This window comes from Schistocerca gregaria, chromosome 10 (genome assembly GCF_023897955.1).
Source record: "Schistocerca gregaria isolate iqSchGreg1 chromosome 10, iqSchGreg1.2, whole genome shotgun sequence".
Classification (NCBI taxonomy): Eukaryota; Metazoa; Arthropoda; class Insecta; order Orthoptera; family Acrididae; genus Schistocerca; species Schistocerca gregaria.
The window spans coordinates 64,031,626-64,052,180 of NC_064929.1; the positions used below are offsets into that span (position 1 = coordinate 64,031,626).

Below are 20,555 nucleotides of genomic sequence, written 5' to 3' on the forward strand. Positions count from 1 at the left end.
ATACTGGTGTATCACCAGGCGTGATGATATGGGGTGTCATTGGTTACACGTCTCGGTCACCTCTTGTTCACATTGACGGCACTTTGAATCGTGGACGTTACATTTCAGATGTGTTATGACCCGTGGCTCTACCCTTCATTCGATCCCTGCAAAACCCTACATGTCAGCAGGATAATGCACGACCAGATGTTGCAGGTCCTGTACAGGCCTTTCTGGATACAGAAAAAATTCACCTGCTGCCCTGGCCAGCACATTCTCCAGATCTCTCACCAACTGAAAACGTCTGGTCAATGGTGGCCGAGCAACTGGCTTGTCATAATACGCCAGTCACTACTCTTGATCAACTGTGGTATCGTGTTGGAGCTGCATGGGCAGCTGTACCCATCCAAGCCCTGTACGCCATCCAAGCTCTGTTTGACTCAATGCCCGGGCATATCAAGGCCGTTATTACGCCAGAGGTGGTTGTTCTATGTACTGATTTCTCAGGATCTATGCACCCAAATTGTGTGAAAATGTAATCACAGGTCATTTCTAGTATAATATATTTGTCCAATGAATACCCGTTTATCATCTGCATTTCTTCTTGGTGTAGCAATTTTAATGGCAAGTAGTGTATCTCTGGCTCTTCTTTGCTTCAAGAGCTCGCTTCCTTGCACCACTAAGATTATATCCATCATCATGTTTGGAGGTTTCTATCACACATTCTTAATGCTAAACCCTGTTTGATTATACAGTCCAGGAATGTGGGAGCCTGAGAGAAAAATTTTGTTTCATCACACAGTATTTTATGTTTGTTTGTGAGGCTGTGCTCAGCAACTGCTGATTTCTGTAGTTCTCGACTTTTTAAAAGTAGTTGATGTTTTGCGCAGTGGTTGGAAACGGTGCAGATGGACTGATCAATGTAATTGCTTCTGTACTCAGATGGGATGTCGCAAATCCCAAGAATTCTAAGTCTGAGACTGTTCTCAACAGAGCATAGCAACTGGTTGGAAAATAGATCTGCTACCTCGTCTTCCTAGAACTCTGCCTATTTTGCTGGATGTATGGCCACAGAATGGAAGAAATGCAATCGGTGGCTCATCACATGCATGTTCAACATTTTCAAGTTTCCTTTCCTTGCAGAACACTCACTTCGCATCACATAACACATAGACGTTGTTTCAGAATTCGTATTTTGTATGATTAATATCAGAATCCAAGGGGTCCTCTTTGTACCAGTGTATTTAAAGCTACTCTCTTCTGGACTGGAACATAAAACTCTAGACACTACAATATAAATTAGTGTGCGTTGGCTTGCAGTGCATTTAGTGGCCGAGATACCCATCCAACTTCTGTTGTACTAGAACATCTAAAAACAGCAGCCTTCCCTCTCTCTTTGTCTCAACGGTGAACTGGATGTTTGGGTTCATGCTCTTCATATGTTTCTGGAAGTGCTCAAGAAGTTGTATGCCTTGTGGCCAGTCCATAAATGCATCGACAACATGACAATAAAATGAAGATGGACGAAGGGGAGCCAAATTTAATGCACGTTCCTCAAAATGTTCCACAAAAAAGTTGGTCACTGCTGGATAGATACAACAGGGAATCCACAGCCATACTGTTTGTCATTTCATAAAATTTACCGCCATACAAGAAGTAGGTAAGGTGGTCATCGTAACATGTCAAAACAACTTTATCGTTTCAGAGGAAACTGAACCCTTACCCAAGCAAAATCACTGCGGTATTCATTCCGAAGCTATTAAGCAAGTGGTCATAATGTTTTGGCTCATCTGAGTATGCACTTATGTACCCATGTAATTATGAATTTACTCTCCTTCTGACACTGACTGCAGCAGTGTTCTATACTTACCCTATCAGTTCTGGAGTGGCAACTCGGCACATTTCATTTCTGCAACACTTCCTATGACAAACAACAGGTAGAAGTATCAGTAACCTGGTCACAGAAACATAATTTACAAAGGACACATAACAAATCATACTCTCAACTGTAAGCCTACATCTTGCTACTTTTCTAAGTGATTATATTGAAAATCTGTTGAACAGCTAATATGAGGTGATAAGTCAAGAAGAACCTGCACAGCATTTTTCTAATTTCCTTGTAACAACATTACAAAATTTACAATGACATCATTTCTGAACATAAGAGACCCAACCCTGCTTTTCAATGCATCACTGCACAATCCTTCCACTGCTCTCAGGAAAAAAGTTTTTCAATTGAGCAGCTTCATCTCTTCATTGACGGTAAATCAGTAGCATGTTAAACCATACTTCAGTAGGTCAAATATGAGGAGGTACACAAGAAAAGTGGAATTATTTTTTTTAAAAGCTACATATTTTCTAATTGTTTACAAAACAATCTTATTTCCTTCAAAATACTCTCCACATCACAACTAATACATTTATCCCACCAGTGGTTCCGCTGTTTGAAACATTTTTTGCAGTCATCTTTAGAAATATCTCCTCCCTCATTTTTTTTCCTTGACTTATTCATTGTTGTCAAATTGCTGTCCTTTTGTGCCCGTTTTCATGTGTAGAAATAAGAAAAAGTCACAAGGAGCCATGTCAGGCGAGTAACGTGTGTGGAGTAGTGGGACCATGCCATTTTTAGCCAAAAACTGTCTGACAGAGATGGCTATGTGTGCAGGTGCGTTGTTGTGGTGGAACAGCCAGTCTTCTGTCTGTCATAAATCAGGTCTTTTTTTATGAACACTGTTGTGCAATCTTCTTAAAACTTTCAAATGAAAGGTTTGATTGGCGGTCTAACCTGGGAGAACAAACTCTGAATGAACTACACCCTTGCCAACAGAAAGCAAGTCAGCATTGTTTTGATGTTCGATTTGACTTGACGACATTTTCCTGGATAACATTTCCCATTGGCTTGACTGTTACTTTGTTTCTGCGGCACAACAACAGAACTATGACTCACCACCAGTAATGATCTTTGACAGAAAATCTGGATCAGTTTCAAGCTGTTGCTACAAAGCATAACATGTTTCAAATCGATGATCCTTTTGAATGTCAGTCAGAACCTGAGGAACAAACTTGGCAGGAACCCTTTTCATTCCAAACCTTCCATTAAAATTCGCTGAACTGAGCTCCAAGATAACCAACTAATCTCTAAAGTTGATCAATTGTCTGTCGATGGCCTATGAGCACTAGCTCAACAATTTTTTCAATATTTCCATCGATTTGGGCAGTTGACGGATGTCCTGAACAAGGTTTGTCATCAATCAACAGTATAATAAATAGTGCAAAACATTTGTATACAGGGTGCGAAGTATTTAAACCAACGAACTGTGGGAGGTTGTAGGGGACATCAAAACAAATATTTTCCCCTAATGTCATTTTTTCCTATGAGGAGTATTTAAACTGGTAGAGGAAGATTTCTCTGGCAGCAAATTAATTAAACCAAAAAACACTTTTCCATTTTTTTATGACCAAGAAACAGCACACTAACACAACCAAATTTCAATTACAGTAGATTTTCAAAAATGTCTCCATTGAATGAAATCAAAGGTTGCACCGTTGGATCATTTTCTCTCTGACACAGGCAAAAACCCCAGGAGTATCCTGAACTCTTCCTGCTGCTGCTACTATCCGGGCAATCAGATCCTCTTCTGATGCAACAGGAATTGCCTAAACAAGGTTGCGCATCTCTCCCCACACACAAAAAAGCCTAGAGGGTACATATCTAGGGATTGAGCAAGCCATGGTATAGGACCGCCTCTGCCAATTCACATTTCTGGTAACTGTCGGTCCAGGAATCGATGCACACGACGAGTGAAATGTGCCGGAGCCCCGTCATGTTGGAACCATATGCGTTGACTTGTAGGGAGTGGGACGTCTTCCAGCAATTCTGGCAATGCTCTGGAGAAAAAAACTGTAATAGTGCCTGCCATTTAATGGCCTAGGTAGCAGATACGGCCCAATTAAACAGTCCCCAACAACACTGACCCACACAGTAACGAAGAACCGCACTTGATGAGCACTAGTAACTGTGGCATGTGGGCTATCCTCACTCCAATCATGTGAATTGTGCATGTTAAAGACTCCATCACGCCTGAACATTGCTTCATTGGTAAACTACACAAAGGATGGAAATGTAGGATGCATTTCACACTGTTCCCGGTACCACTGCGAAAACTGTGCTCTGGATGGATAATCAACTGGTTCCAGGTTGTGGACACACTGTAAGTGAAATAGATGTAGCAATTGCTCTCGAAGGACAGTTCTTACATTCGTCTGATTCGTCCCCATGTTCTGTGTAATTGCACGAGTGCTGATTGAAGGATCCCACTCCACATGCTGCAAGACAGCTTCCTCAAATTGCAGCGTTATTACCGTATGATGGCGTCCCTGTCCAGGTAATCTGCTAAATGACCCGGTCTCACGCAGACGTTGATACACAGCAACAGAGGTTGTATGATTCGGGATACGGCGATTAGGATATTGTTGTTGATAAACCCGTTGTGCACCTCGTCCGTTGTGGTGTGCTACGTAGTATGCAACAAACATATCAGTATACTCACTCAAGGTGTATCACTCCATTAGTAAACAGAGACAATGCACTACTACACTGGTGGACAGCAGTTGCCTACAACTGAAGAGCGTAATACACCCTCTAACAACTGAAGATCATAATATGGCCTCTAACAACTGAAGAGTGTAATACGGCCTCCACCGGTTTAAATAATCCTCATAGGAAAAACTGACATTAGGGAAAAATATTTGTTTTGATGTCCCCTACAACCTCACAGAGTTTGTCGATTTAAATACTTTTCACCCTGTACTCGAGTTTTCCCTATAGTGTCATCTTGATAAGATGTTTTCAACATTAAAACAGTTCCAGCAGCATTCTTACTTATTAGAAAACAAAATTTCACAGCTGCATGTTGTTCACTTAAACCTGTTATCATACAAAATGAAACAACAACAAAACAGCATTAGCAAAAACAATCACTGTGCACATGAATAGAACAAAGCAGGTTGACAACACAGGTAGCACAGAACTGGCAATGAGTTGCGCTGCACATTCAAATGGCTCTGAGCACTATGGGACTCAACTGCTGTGGTCAGTAGTCCCCTAGAACTACTTAAACCTAACTAACCTAAGGACATCACACACATCCATGCCCGAGGCAGAATTCGAACTTGCGACCGTAGCAGTCACACGGTTCCAGACTGCGCGCCTAGAACAGCGAGACCACCGCGGCCGGCGCGCTACACGTGCCTAGCGGCAAAAATGCGTACTACACAAGTTCCGCACTCGGCAATGTTATTCTGGTTTCTTTCAGTATCCCCTCATAAATCGAAATCCATGGGCTGAGGCAACTGTAGCGGGATGCACATTCAGAAGACTTCGAATGATCTCGATGGCCTTATGCGAACGAATGTTGTCATGAAATAAAAGGCTGCCGTTTGATATTAGGCCTTGGCATTAGTTTCCAATTTCAAGCTCCATTTCGTTGCAAGTCGTATCGCACTGACCGTCTACTGCTGACTCTTTTCCAGGTAATATTACGGAATGGGCACATGTGCACCACCAAGAAACTGCAAGCATCACATTTCCCTGCAGAGTTCAGTCTGGAATTGCATTTTGGTTCGAAATCTGGGGCGTTCCCATTCCAGGCTCTAGTGTTTGCTCCCTGGTTTAAAGTAATGACTATTTTTTATCTCCTGAGATGATCTACTTTAAAAACATTTCATCCTCATAAGCATTACAGTGTTCTTACTAGAAAGAGCAGATAAGCAGTAGTTAGCATCCCACTTAGTAAATGAATCGACTTCATTTATTTCCGGTACGATGGACGTGGAAGAATTATGGGCAAATTTTAAACACATTGTAAATCACGCATTGGAGAAGTATGTGCCGAAAAAGTGGGTTACAGGCCGAAAAGACCCCCCGTGGTTTAACAGCCCAATTCAGAGAATGCTCAGGAAGCAAACACAGTTGCACTCGCGGTACAAGAAAGAGAATCAGGACAGGCAAAAGTTAGTAGAGATTCGTGCTGCTGTAAAAAGAGCGATGCGCGAAGCGTTCAGCCACTACCACCGTCATACCTTAGCAAAAGATCTTGCTGAATACCCAAGGAAATTCTGGTCTTACGTAAAATCGGTAAGCGGGTCGAAGGCTTCCATCCAGTCACTCACTAATCAGTCTGGCCTGATAACGGAAGACAGCATAACAAAAGCTGAAATTTTAAATTTAGCATTTGAGAAATATTTCCCCGCCGTTTGAGTCTCGTACAGATTCCCGTATGGAAGACATAGTGATAGACATCCCTGGGGTTGTGAAGCAGCTGAATGAGTTGAAACTAAATAAATCGCAAGGTCCTAATGGGATTCCAATTCGGTTTCACAGAGAGTACTCTACTGCATTGGCTCTTACTTAGCTTTCATTTATCGCGAGTCTCTTGCCCAACGTAAAGTCCCGAGCGACTGGAAAAAAGCGCAGGTGACGCCTGTATGTAAGAAGGGCAGAAGGACGGATCCTCAAAATTACAGACCAACATCCTTAACATCGGTTTGTTGCAGGATTCTCGAACATATTCTCAGAATATAATTAATTTCCTTGAGACAGAGAAGTTGCTGTCCATGCATCAGCACGGCTTTAGGAAGCATCGCTCCTGCGAAACGCATCTTGTCCTTTTTTCGCATGATATCTTCCAAACCATGGATGAAGGGTATCAGATGGATGCCATATTCCTTGACTTCCGGAAAGCGTTTGACTCGGTGCCCCACTGCAGACTCCTAACTACGGTACGAGCATATGGGATTGGTTCCCAAGTATGTGAGTGACTCGAAGACTTCTTAAGTAATAGAACCCAGGTACGTTGTCCTCGATGGTGTGTGTTCATCGGAGGTGACGGTATCATCTGGAGTGCCCCAGGGAAGTGTGGTATGTCCGCTGCTGTTTTCTATCTACATAAATGATCTTTTGGATACGGAGGATAGCAATGTGCAGCTGTTTGCTGATGATGCTATGGCGTACGGGAAGGCCTCGTCTTTGAGTGGCTGTAGGCGGATACAAGATGACTTGGACAGGATTTGTGATTGATGTAAAGAATGGCAGTTAACTCTAAATATACATAAATGTAAATTAATGCAGATGAATAGGAAAAATAACAATGTAATGTTTGAATACTCCATTAGCGGTGTAGCGCTTGACACAGTCACGTCGATTAAATATTTGGGCGTAACATTGCAGCGCGATATGAAGCGGGACAAGCATGTAATGGCAGTTGTGGGGAAGGCGGATGGTTGTCTTCGGTTCATTGGTAGAATTTTGGGAAGATGAGGTTCATCTGTAAAGAAGACCGCTTACAAAACACTAATACGACCTATTCTTGAGTACTGCTCAAGCGTTTGGGATCCCTATCAGGTCGGATTGAGGTAGTATATAGAAGCATTTCAGAGGTGGGCTGCTAGATTTGTTACTGGTAGGTTTAATCATTACGCGAGTGTTACGGAAATGCTTCAGGAACTCGGGTGGGAGTCTCTGGAGGAAAGGAGGCGTTCTTTTCATCAATCGCTACTGAGGAAATTTAGAGAATCAGCATTTGAGGCTGACTACATTACAATTTTACTGCCGCCAACTTAATATTTCGCGGAAAGACCACAAAGATAAGAGAGATTAGGGCTCGTACAGGGGCATATAGGTAGTCATTTTTCCCTAGTTCTGTTTGGGAGTGGAACAAGGAGAGAAGATGCTAGTTGTGGTACGAGGTACCCTCCGCCACGCACCGAATGGTGGATTGCGGCGTATGTATGTAGATGTAGATGTATAGTCCAGCAACTGCTGACATGCTCATGCAAGTGTTCTTCACAGAGTCACTCTGGCACCTGCATTGCACTGACAATGCGATAGACGAACGAGATAGGGCGAGCAATAATCCTCCCCCCCCCCCCCCGCCCCCCCCCCCCCCACTGATTCTTTAAGAATCGAGCTATCATTTTTAACACTGCTTCACACATTTAATCACTTTAAAAATGAGTTAATGAAACAATGGAAAATCCAGGATGGAATGTAACAATATTATGAATGGGATAGCTGCCACTCACTATATAGCGGAGATGTGGAGTAGCAGACAGGCACAACAAAAGGAGTGTCACAAATAAACTTCCAGCCAGCAAGGCCTTCGTCAAAACACATACACACAGTCTCTAGCAACTGAAGCCACACAGCCAGAACCCGCATCAGTGCCTTTTGTCGTGTAACATGGTGGTGTGTAATGTAACTACACTCCTGGAAATTGAAATAAGAACACCGTGAATTCATTGTCCCAGGAAGGGGAAACTTTATTGACACATTCCTGGGGTCAGATACATCACATGATCACACTGACAGAACCACAGGCATATAGACACAGGCAACAGAGCATGCACTAGTACAATATATATCCAACTTTCGCAGCAATGCAGGCTGCTATTCTCCCATGGAGACTATCGTAGAGATGCTGGATGTATTCCTGTGGAATGGCTTGCCATGCCATTTCCACCTGGCGCCTCAGTTGGACCAGCGTTCGTGCTGGACGTGCAGACCGCGTGAGACGACGCTTCATCCAGTCCCAAACATGCTCAATGGGGGACAGATCCGGAGATCTTGCTGGCCAGGGTAGTTGACTTACACCTTCTAGGGCACGTTGGGTGGCACGGGATACATGCGGACGTGCATTGTCCTGTTGGAACAGCAAGTTCCCTTGCCGGTCTAGGAATGGTAGAACGATGGGTTCGATGACGGTTTGGATGTACCGTGCACTATTCAGTGTCCCCTCGACGATCACCAGAGGTGTACGGCCAGTGTAGGAGATCGCTCCCCACACCATGATGCCGGGTGTTGGCCCTGTGTGCCTCGGTCGTATGCAGTCCTGATTGTGGCGCTCACCTGCACGGCGCCAAACACGCATACGACCATCATTGGCGCCAAGGCAGAAGCGACTCTCATCGCTGAAGACGACACGTCTCCATTCGTCCCTCCATTCACGCCTGTCGCGACACCACTGGAGGCGGGCTACACGATGTTGGGGCGTGAGCGGAAGACGGCCTAACGGTGTACGGGACCGTAGCCCAGCTTCATGGAGACGGTTGTGAATGGTCCTCGCCGATACCCCAGGAGCAACAGTGTCCCTAATTTGCTGGGAAGTGGCGGTGCTGTCCCCTACGGCACTGCGTAGGATCCTACGGTCTTGGCGTGCATCCGTGCGTCGCTGCGGTCCGGTCCCAGGTCGACGGGCACGTGCACCTTCCGCCGACCACTGGCGACAACATCGATGTACTGTGGAGACCTCACGCCCCACGTGTTGAGCAATTCGGAGGTACGTCCATCCAGCCTCCAGCATGCCCACTGTACGCCCTCGCTCAAAGTCCGTCAACTGCACATACGGTTCACGTCCACGCTGTCGCGGCATGCTACCAGTGTTAAAGACTGCGATGGAGCTCCGTATGCCACGGCAAACTGGCTGACACTGACGGCGGCGGTGCACAAATGCTGCGCAGCTAGTGTCATTCGACGGCCAACACCGCGGTTCCTGGTGTGTCCGCTGTGCCGTGCGTGTGATCATTGCTTGTACAGCCCTCTCGCAGTGTCCGGAGCAAGTATGGTGGGTCGGACACACCGGTATCAATGTGTTCTTTTTTCCATTTCCAGGAGTGTACATAGAAAGATAGAACCCTTATCATTTTGCTACAAAATAGCAGGTCAGCAACTGGAAGCAGTTAATTTCATAAATTATCTGGGAGTAGGCATTAGGAGTGATTTAAAGTGGAATGACCATATAAAATTAATCTTGGTAAAGCAGATGCCAGACAGATTCAATGGAAGTATCCTAAGGAAATACAGTCCGAAAACAAAGGAAGTAGGTTACAGTACGCTTGTTCACCCACTGCTCGAATGCTGCTCAGCGGTGTGGGATCCGTACCAGATAGGGTTGATAGAAGAGACAGAGAAGATCCAACGGAGAGCAGCGCGCTTCTTTACAGGATCATTTAGTAATCGTGTAAGCGTTACGGAGATGATAGATAAACTCCAGTGGAAGACTCTGCAGGAGAGACGCTCAGTAGTACAGGCTTTTGTTGAAGTTTCGACAACATATCTTCACCGAGGAGTATCTTCACCGAGGAGTATCGCTCCGTCCTACGTATATCTCGCGAAGAGACCATGAGGATAAAATCAGAGAGATTAGAGCCCACACAGAGGCATACCGACAATCTTTCTTTCCACGGACAATAAGAGACTGGAATAGAAGGGTGAACCGATAGAGGTACTCAAGGTACGCTCCGCCACACACCATCAGGTGGCTTGCAGAGTATGGATGTAGATGAAAGCCGGGTTCACATCTAGTAGATAGGACGATTGCCATGACCACGGTTCGCAATTTGCACGGACTTGAATGAGCGCGTCATATGCGACCATCCATCGAATATAAAACCCAATTACCCGTGACTGAAATGAGATATTCATCTGTTCTCTGTTTTAAATAAAATTTGGATGTCTTACCTACATTTCACTCACTGTAGCGTGTGAGCTGAAATCAACCACAAGCAAGGTTTACTCAATGGGTTTTTATCTCTGCAAAATCTTTGAAATTTCGCGCAATGTTTTAACTTAATTTGATGCAGCACAGTAACTATAATACACCGAAAACAAAATCAGTCCTTTCACAAGGGAAGATGTCATACTGTAAGGTGCAAAAAATTATTTTTTTTCACCGAATATTCTCGAAAAATCGGATGATAAATATTTTGTATAGGCTGGAATATCATCTCTCAACACGGGTACCAGCGTTTGGCGAGCACTACAGCCACAATAAAAGTCGCCTCAGCGCAGAATATAAAGGGCATGCCTGAAGCATGAAAGGCTTAAGAGACAGATTTTGCTTTGCAGTTAAAAAAAATACATACAAGATACAACAACCAGTAATTTTTAAGTTTTACATGTCACCTAGGGGTATCTTACCTCGACAGAATTTTTATACGAGTAAGGAGTCCTGCACATACCAAATTTGGTTGAAATTTATTGATCCAGACCTTCCTGGGTTTTTATGTAATACCTTTTCGTGCCTAGCTTGAGCCATTGGGTTTTCTAGGGGTAACTTCCTGTCACAGTTAATTTTTTCCAGGTAGCAAATCATATTTGTTCCAAGTTTGGCAGAAACGTTTTCAGAAGTTTCATGGATAAACTGATAGGTCAAAGTCAACTCCCCCCCCCCCCCCATTTCCCATGATGAGACATCCTTGGGACTATCACGAATGAGGCCAGTGATCCAGAAAATTATAGATTCGATACTAAATCGGTTTTTATCGAATAATTTTACATGTCATGGTTTTTCAATTACACATTCACCTCATGGGGTGGTAGGGGTACATATTACCTCCGTAGGATCTTTATACAATTGCACAGGTTACAAGCCACGTATATACTGACTGGGTTGTTATAATTAAAGTGCAGCTATTCACAGAGGTCCACATGGGCTGTAATTACTGTATGGAGCAAAGATAGTAGATATGTTAATGTGTTAATAAGGTACCAAATTGTGCAGCAAAGAAAAAGATAGTTCCAATTTTTGCCACCAGATGAAAATCTGGTGCTGTACACTATTTGTATGACTGTGACATCCAACCTGTCATTTGACAAGCCATAACGTGTATGGCTATCAAGAATAGAGATGTCGGCCGCCAGTAGCTGTGTGGTCAGAGTGACAGACTGTCAATCCTAAGAGCCCGGGTTCGATTCCCGGGTGGGTCGGAGATTTTCTCCGCTCATGGATTGGCTGTTGTGTTGTCCTAATTATCATCATTTCATCCCCACAGACGCGCAGGTCGCCGAAGTGGCGTCAAATCGAAAGACCTACACCAGGCGAACGGTCTACCCGACAGGAGGCCCTAGCCACACGACATTTCATTTCATTTCAAGAATAGAGATTGTGTTCTGTTGTTGTCTTCAGTCCTGAGACTGGTTTGATACAGCTCTCCATGCTACTCTATCCTGTGCAGACTTCTTCATCTCCCAATACCTACTGCAGCCTACATCCTTCTCAATCTGCTTAGTGTATTCATCTCTTGCCCTACAATGCTAAATTTGTGATCCCTTGATGCCTCAGAACATGTACTACCAACCGGTCCCTTCTTCTCGTAAAGTTGTGCCACAAACTCCTCTTCTCCCCAATTCTATTCAATACCCCCTCATTAGTTATGTGATCTACCAATCTAATCTTCAGCATTCTTCTGTAGCACCACTATTTTCTGTTAATGAAACTGTATTATGCGAACAGCAGCAATTGCAGTGCTTTATTGAGAGAATATCACCGTCTGAAAGGTCTGAGGAGATGCCCGACGTCATAAAATGATCAAGATGATGATGGTGCAATTCGAAAACATGGGTGCTCTTGGTGTGGAACTTGGAAAAGGAAAGCATCCTAACCTGGTTAAAGTTATTAACAAGGTTGCTGTTGTCATAACTGGCCATGCAGAACAAGCCCCAGGAACTACTAGTGCCCGTGCAGAGTCACAAGAATTGTCCGTCCAATGGTAAACATTACGAATAGTTTTTCCGTCAATTTTACATTGACATCCATAAAATATTCCCACAGTGCAGCAACTGAAACCTCATGAGCCACAGCAACATTCCGAACTTGCTCTTCACTTAATGACATGTGGCAGGGCAATACTCTATGGATTGCCGAGGCACATTTTACATTACAGGGTGCAGTGAATGCACGGAACTGCCGGTTTTAGCATGCTGTTGAACTGCATGTTGTCCACGAAAAGTCAATGCATTCGTGTGTGGTGTGGATTCACAAGCAGCTTAATTCTCAGTCCATTCTTCTTTGAAGGGAATACACCTAGAGGGTCTGTCAGGTCGACGATGACATCTGCACATTATTGAGACCTCCTTGTACAGCATGTGATTCCTGCTTTGGAAGAGTGCAGCTGTGTGGAAATTACTGTTTTCATGCAAGATGGGACACCATCGCATGTCACTCACCCAGTTAAGAATCTACTCAATGCAACATTACACAAACATGTTATCTCCAGAGGTATTCCAGAAGCATGGCCAGCAAGATCGCCTGATTCGAATCCATGTCAATTTTGCTCTGGGAATATGTACAAGTATTTACCAGGGACACGTTCATTGTCTACTTGACCTGAGGGCCAGTATACATTAAGCTTTTCTCGCTTGCTAAAACTTTTCTGCCCACATTCCATTCCTACTCCATTACGTATGGAAACATTTCTATGCATATTTGCATAGCACCACATTTGCACTTGGTAGGAAAGTTGGGAACTATTTTTTCCAGTGTCAATTAGTTCTGCATTCAACGCATTAGAATATCTACCATGTTCATCTGACATACAATAATTATAGCCAACACTGGACTTCTGTGGATAGTTGCACTTTAATTGTAATCACTCGGTACAACATTTAATTGAAATTGCTCAGAAATTTTCTTGAATTCCACTTTCTCATTCCCTTTTCATACCCACCCCTTTAGGAGATACGTAATTTACATAAGCAGCGTTTCTTTCCAGCTAGTGAGATTCAGTACCAAGTCTGTAATCCACCTATACCAAACACAGCATATCAAGAGTGACTGTAACAACAGCTGTTGCAATGAGTTGTCACAAATGTTCGAGGTTATGTGGTAGAAGTGCAATATACAGGGTGTCCCAGCTATCTTGTCCACCCAAAATATCTCTGGAACAGTAACAGCTATTTGAAACTTTCACCAATATCAATGTAGGGCTGGGGCCCATGAATGTACATATTTGGAAACATTCTAAAACGAAAGCATATGTGTTTTTTAACACAAACTTATGTTTTTTTTTTAAATGGACCTCCTATATTTTTTCTTCAGCAATCCATATCACGACAAAGCACATACACAATGGCGTTGATTGCATCGCAATATTCCCATTACATCCCGAGATATTGAGACGCGAAGTTGACGCTTGAAACACCCGACATGCGCTGCTAGCGCACGTCATGAGGCTCAGGCGTGAACCCCATGCTGCCCGTAATCGCGATGTGATTGACATGCGTAATCACACTTCCATACTTATAAAGAGGTCCGAAACGAATAATACGGGCAGCATGGGGTTCACGCCTGAGCCTCAGGACGTGGCATAGCAGCTCATATCGGGTGTTTCAAAGCGTCAACTTCGCGTCTTAATATCTCGGGATGTAATGGGAATATTGCGATGCAATAAACGCCATTGTGTATGTGCTTTGTCGTGCTATGGATTGCTGAAGAAAAAATATAAGTCCATTTAAAAAAAACATAAGTTTGTGTTAAAAAACACATACGCTTTCGTTTTAGAATGTTTCCAAATATATACATTCATGGGCCCCAGCCCTACATTGATACCGGTGAAAGTCGTTTTCCAATAGCTGTTATTGTTCCAGAGATACTTTGGGTGGACAAGATAGCTGGGACACCCTGCATACATTTTTCTTCATGTAGCTGCACAAGATAAAACCGCAACTTTTCAGGAAACCTCATGGTGCAATTTGATATCATGGTTTATGGCTTGCAGAAGCTGCTATCTGTACAGCTTCTTTCTTAACCACACTCTTAAGGGATGTTCAGTTCTGCACTAGCTCGATAGGTCAACTTTGTGGAGCTTTGCAGTCTCATGTCCTTCACGCGCCTAGTCTTCTGAACATTTCACATCGTACCAACAACAATTCCCTTCGAATTTTCCTGTAGCGCTTCACTATATGAACTGGTGGTGTCTTATGAAACTTGCCACGAATAGCTCTTTGCACACTCCCTACTGACTGACAAAGGGCAAATTTTAATGCACACACAATGCTTTGTCTGCGTGTTTCGCCACAATTTTCAACAACTTAAGTCAACAGGGCCTCTGTAGGCTGTTTTTCAAACTAACTTGGCAGTATCCCGTAAAAGAAAGAAAGAGAGAGAGAGAGAGAGAGAGAGAGAGAGAGAGAGAGAGAGAGAGAGAGAGAGAGAGACTCTCTTTCGCATACTCTATAATTTTTAACACCATGTTTAATATCACATTTTAAAAATATTTCATGGACTTAATAATTACCCTGTATAATTATTTCACATAATGACTTATGGTAGAAAAATGATTGGCACACCCCATCGAAAATTCTTCATACATTATGAATTATCGTTCTGGCCTCAAAAGTTCATACAGTCAGTTCACCAGGGGTATTGACTTTCAGGCATTAGTCACTAATTGCCTGCTATTTTGTGGTTGTAGCTACACAATGTTGCACTCCTGACCATTGGTTAATTGGCAAATTCTCTTCATTTCAACATACACTGACTGAACTGATGTTCATACCAGGTATATAGTCTGCATCCAGTACATACACATTGCCGCAAGATGTATGGTGGCTGGTAGAGAGTACAAATAGACCTAAATATTGTCCTGGCGTTCAGCCCGAAGACTGGTGTGCGGCTTCCCAAACACACTATGTGATCAAAAGTATCCGAACACCCCCAAAACATACGTTTTTTAATATTAGGGGCATTGTGCCGACACCTACTGCCAGGTACTCCATATTACCCACCTCAGTAGTCATTAGACTGCGTGAGAAAGCAGATGGGGCGCTCTGCGGGACTCATGGGCTTCGAATGTGGTCAGGTGATTGGGTGTCACTTGCGTCATACGTCTGTAAGCGAGATTTCCACACTCCTAAACATCACTAGGTCCACTGTTTCCGATGTGAAAGTGAAGTGGAAACGTAAAGGGACACGTACAGCACTAAAGCGTACAGACACACCTCGTCTGTTGATTGACAGAGACCGCCGACGGTTGGAGAGGGTCACAATGTGTAATAGGTGACACCTATCCAGACCATCACATAGGAATTCCAAACTGCATTAGGGTCCACTGCAAGTATTATGGCAGTTAGGCAGGAGGTGAGAAAACTTGGATTTCATGGACGAGCAGCTGCTCATAAGTCGAACATCACACCGGCAAACGCCAGAAGATGCCCGCTTGGCATCTTGGCAAGCAAGGAGCATAAATATTGGACGATTGCACGGTGGAAAAACGTTGTGTGGAGCGACGAATCACGGTACACAATGTAGCAATCCGATGACAGGGTGTGGGTATAGCGAATGCTCCGTGAACATAAACTGCCAGCGTGTGTAGTGCCAACAGTAAAATTCGGAGGTGGTGGTGTTATGATGTGGTCATGTTTTTCATGGAGGGGGCTTGCACACCCTTGTTGTTTTGCGTGGAACTATCACAGCACAGGTCTACATTGATGTTTTAAGCACCTTCTTGCTTCGCACTGTTGAAGAGCAGTTCGGGAATGGCGAACACCAGTCCATAATGCGCGGTTACACAACAATAACGTCCCTGTAATAGACTGGCCTACACAGAGTCCTGACCTGTATCCTATAGAACACCTTTGGGATGTTTTAAAACACCGACTTCGTGCCAGGCCTCACCAACAGACATCGATACCTCTCCTCTGTGCAGCACTCCGTGAAGAACAGGCTGCCATTCCCCAAGAAACCTTCCAGCACCTGATTGAACGTATGCCTGTGAAAGTGGAAGCTGTCATTAAGGCTAAGGGTGGATCAACAACATACAGAATTCCAACATTACCTATGGAGGGCGCCACGAACTTGTCATTTTCAGCCAGGTGTCCGGATACTTTTGATCACATAGTGTCGCTCAACTCCTTTACTACCTTTTGGGCATCATTTCTAATCAATTCCCTCAGAAACGCCTGCTTTAATTCGAGTACACTCTATTACTCTGATTTCACTTTTATTGAAGTTCATTTTATGATCCCTTCTCAAAACATTAACCTTTCAAGTTCAACTACTCTTTCAAATCCGTTTCAGTTTCCGAGAGAATTACATCACCAACAAACCTCCAAGATTTTATTTTCTCTTCCTGAACTTTGAACCCCTGCAATCTTCTCCATGGTTTCCTTCACACCTTCCTGAATATAGATATTGAATAAGTCATGTATTGGCTAAAAGCCTGTCGCACTCCTTTCTCAGCCACTGTTTCTCTTTGATGTCCTTTGATTCTTGTAACTGTAGACTGGTTTCTGCACAATTTGCAAATAACCTCTCTCTTTCTCCATTTTATCCCTCTCACTTTCATAATTTCAGAGACTGTAGTTCAGTCCGCATCATCAAAATATTCCTGTAAGTTACAAATGCTATAATGTAGGTTTGCCTTTCTTCAACCTATCTTATAATACAAGTCGTAGGATCAGTATTGCATCACATGTTCCTACACTTCTTCAGTACTCAAACTGATCACCCCAGAGGTCAAACTCTACCAGTTTTTCCATTCCTACGCAAATAGTTTGTTTCAATACTTTGCAACCATGACTTATTACACTTACACCTTGCAACACTGCCTACTTTCGAACTGGAATTATTTCATTCTTCCTCAAGTCTGAGGGTATTTCACCTGTCTCATCTCTCTTGCTCACCTGGTGGAATAATTTTGTCTTGGATCACTTATCCAAGGATCACAGTAATTGTGAGGGAATGTCATCCACTACAGAGATCTTGTACCCACGCTTATACACATTTCGGAGTTCATTCAATCTCCTCCATCAGACTTAGTATCGATCCTCGACAAATGGTTCAAATGGCTCTGAGCACTATGGGACTTAACATCTGAGGTCATCAGGCCCCTAGATCTTAGAACTACTTAAACCTAATTAACCTAAGGAGATCACATACATCCATGCCCGAGGCAGGATTCGAACCTGCGACCGTAGTGGTCGCGCGGTTCCGGACTGAAGCGCCAAAAACTGCTCGGCCACACTGGCCGGCGATCCTCGACAACTTATTTAAAAACAACTATGTTGTTGTAATAATAGCAAAATTATATTTTACTTACCTGTTATCAGAGGCTGACATTTTAAATGGCGGAACTGCTTCGGCTGAAGAGATATCTGGTCCTACAACTTCTCCGTTGCTGAAACCAGAATTTGGGGACACTTTATCGTTCCCGCGTTTGGAGACAAAGTTGTCTGCATCAGCGCCTCCGACAAGTTTGTCCAATGCATTTTCTCTCACACCATTACAACTGTAATCCCGTAGGCTGTTGGCCACACTGTTTCGCTCCACATCTGGGAGGCGCAACTCTGTTGCAGGATTTGGCCCTATTGCCCTGAACACTCTTTCTTCACTTTCAGTTTCTGGACTCTCTTGCTCACATGACTGCCCATTACCTTGGTCTCCAAGTGATGCCGCATCACCTTTGAAAAACTTGCTTTTCTTACCATACGACTTCCTGTAGCCTTTCGTGAAGCCACCAGAAAACATTCTGTTCTCAAAGGAAAGCAGAGACTGTTCACTTGATATCTCCAAATTATCTATGCTTCCGCATTGTTCAACACACTTCTGGGAAGTTTCCTCTCTCGGTGCGAGCCTTTCCGAGGTATAATGTCTGATTTCGTCGCAGGTTAACTTTCTGAGGACAACCACTGGCTGCAAAGAGGAAGACACGCCATATGAAGAAGCGCTCTGACAATCGTCACTACTAGTTTCATTTTCACAACCTGGTACATTTAATTCACCTGTGCTCTCTACCGTGTTACAGTCTGCAGTGGAAGATTCACAGTCACTATTCACTACATTACCAGACAAATCACCGCTAATGTCAACTTCTAATGCGGTTGTTACACATTTCCTACTACTGTTAACAGAACTCTCTTGCTCACACTGTACAGCCTCCCTGGTTGGACCAGACTGATTGACAATAGCGCCATTCTGAGAACGTTGCGGTTCATTTACATCTGCGAGTGTTTTTTCGCATCCTTCTGACTGATCTTCAAACAAACCACGTACACAACTTCGCGTACCTCTTTCATATTCTTCTGAACGTTCATCTGTCCTCCTAACTTTAACAATGCTGTTGTCTTTAATGGGAGAAGTCTTTCTCTTTGCACAGCCACCCGGTCCAGTTTTCCTCGAGGGCACGGTTTCTTTCCAAATGCTGCTCCCTTCGTGTATTCCATTCACTTGGATAAGTGTTGACAGTACGGCTGTTTCTTCATCTAGTTCCGCGCTGCAGTCAGCCATTTGTTTCGAGCTACGTCTTCCATTACTGGACAACCTAGGTTCACCAAGTACAGTTTCCTCGGAGCCACTCCCTTTCCCCCGCAAAGCGGCACCTTTCATTTCTTCATATTGTATAGTATGACCGTTCCGATCAGCTACAAAAAGAATTCTTCTCTCTGCAGGTGTAGATGTAGCCAATGGATTGCCGTTCAGAGCATGAGATCCATTTCTTTTCCCCAGCAAAGTGGCACCTTTCTTTCCTCCAAATTTCGTACGAGGTGAGCTAGGCAAATACCTCCCATTGCATACTCCATTGACTCTGCCATTTAAACCGCTGCTGCGAAGAGCCGGCCACTTTGGTTCAGTTACAAAAAATTTTCTCCTCTCACCGGGTTTGGATGTAGCTACGATAGTACCATTGACTGCACGATTTGCTGGTAACTCTGTAGATTCATCATTTAATTTATCTACCATCACAACAGGTTGTAATGAAGGCAAAGTATAATGATTTGCACTGTAGAACAGATTAGATAGTTTCAATGATGCCGCCGCTTTCATTAGCAAATTCTCTCTTCCTTTACCTATTTGGGCATCAACAGGTAGTCTGGCATTGGTGGAAGGCCGATTGGTCAAATTCTTTTCATTCACAGAACGAATTCTCTTTTCTGAGTCACTGTTACACTTCCTCCAAAAGTCTTCCTGCCACGAGTCCATAACACATTTCCTGTCGAGTTCACCTAACTCCCGAGGGGCCTCCGACCTGTCCAGTTCCTTCATCAAAATGTCTAACGTTCTCCGGGTACGACCCTTTTTATGGCTCTCCTGGAATGAAAAAGAAAAGAAATTATATGTCAAAAACTGTATTTTTAATTAACATGCTGAGTGGAAGTGGAAAATGTTTTGTGTGTGTGTGTGTGTGTGTGTGTGTGTGTGTGTGTGTGTGTGTGTGTGTGTTCTGGGTAGTCAAAGGCGAGGTTATCAGTGCCTTACAGATATTAGTAAAAACTGAAGTGGTAAACAAAAGGGGAAGAATAAGTCTTACACAAATACATCCATTCTCTCCCAATCTCGTGCATGGTCATCCACACGAACAATATAAGAGAAAATCTAAAATACACTACTGGCCATTAAAATTGCTACACCAAGAAGAAATGCAGATCATAAACGGGTATTCATTGGACAAATATATTATACTAGAACTGGGTTGTGATTACATTTTCACGCAATTTGGGTGCATAGATCCTGAGAAATCAGTACTCAGAACAACCACCTCTGGCCGTAATAACGGCCTTGATACGCCTGGGCATTGAGTCAAACAGAGCTTGGATGGCGTGTACAGGTACAACTGCCCATGCAACTTCAACACGATACCACACTTCATCAAGAGTAGTGACTGGCGTAATGTGACGAGCCAGTTGCTCGGCCACCACTCAGCAGACGTTTTCAGTTGGTGAGAGATCTGGAGAATGTGCTGACCAGGGCAGCAGTCGAATATTTCCTGTATCCAGAAAAGCCCGTACAGGACCTGCAACATGC

At 43.7% G+C, this 20,555-nt stretch overlaps 1 protein-coding gene across 2 annotated transcripts in view; it reads right to left on the bottom strand.

Moving 5' to 3' along the window:
• Positions 1-20,555, bottom strand: part of LOC126293475 (uncharacterized) — a 282,060-nt gene that overhangs the window by 131,528 nt on the left and 129,977 nt on the right. For both annotated transcript variants that reach the window (XM_049986718.1, XM_049986717.1), the window contains exons 4-5: positions 17,854-19,841; positions 1,850-1,900 (exon numbers count right to left, since the gene is read on the bottom strand). In XM_049986718.1, coding sequence (XP_049842675.1) covers positions 1,850-1,900; positions 17,854-19,841 — 2,039 coding nt within the window. The remainder of the gene's footprint in view (positions 1-1,849; positions 1,901-17,853; positions 19,842-20,555) is intronic.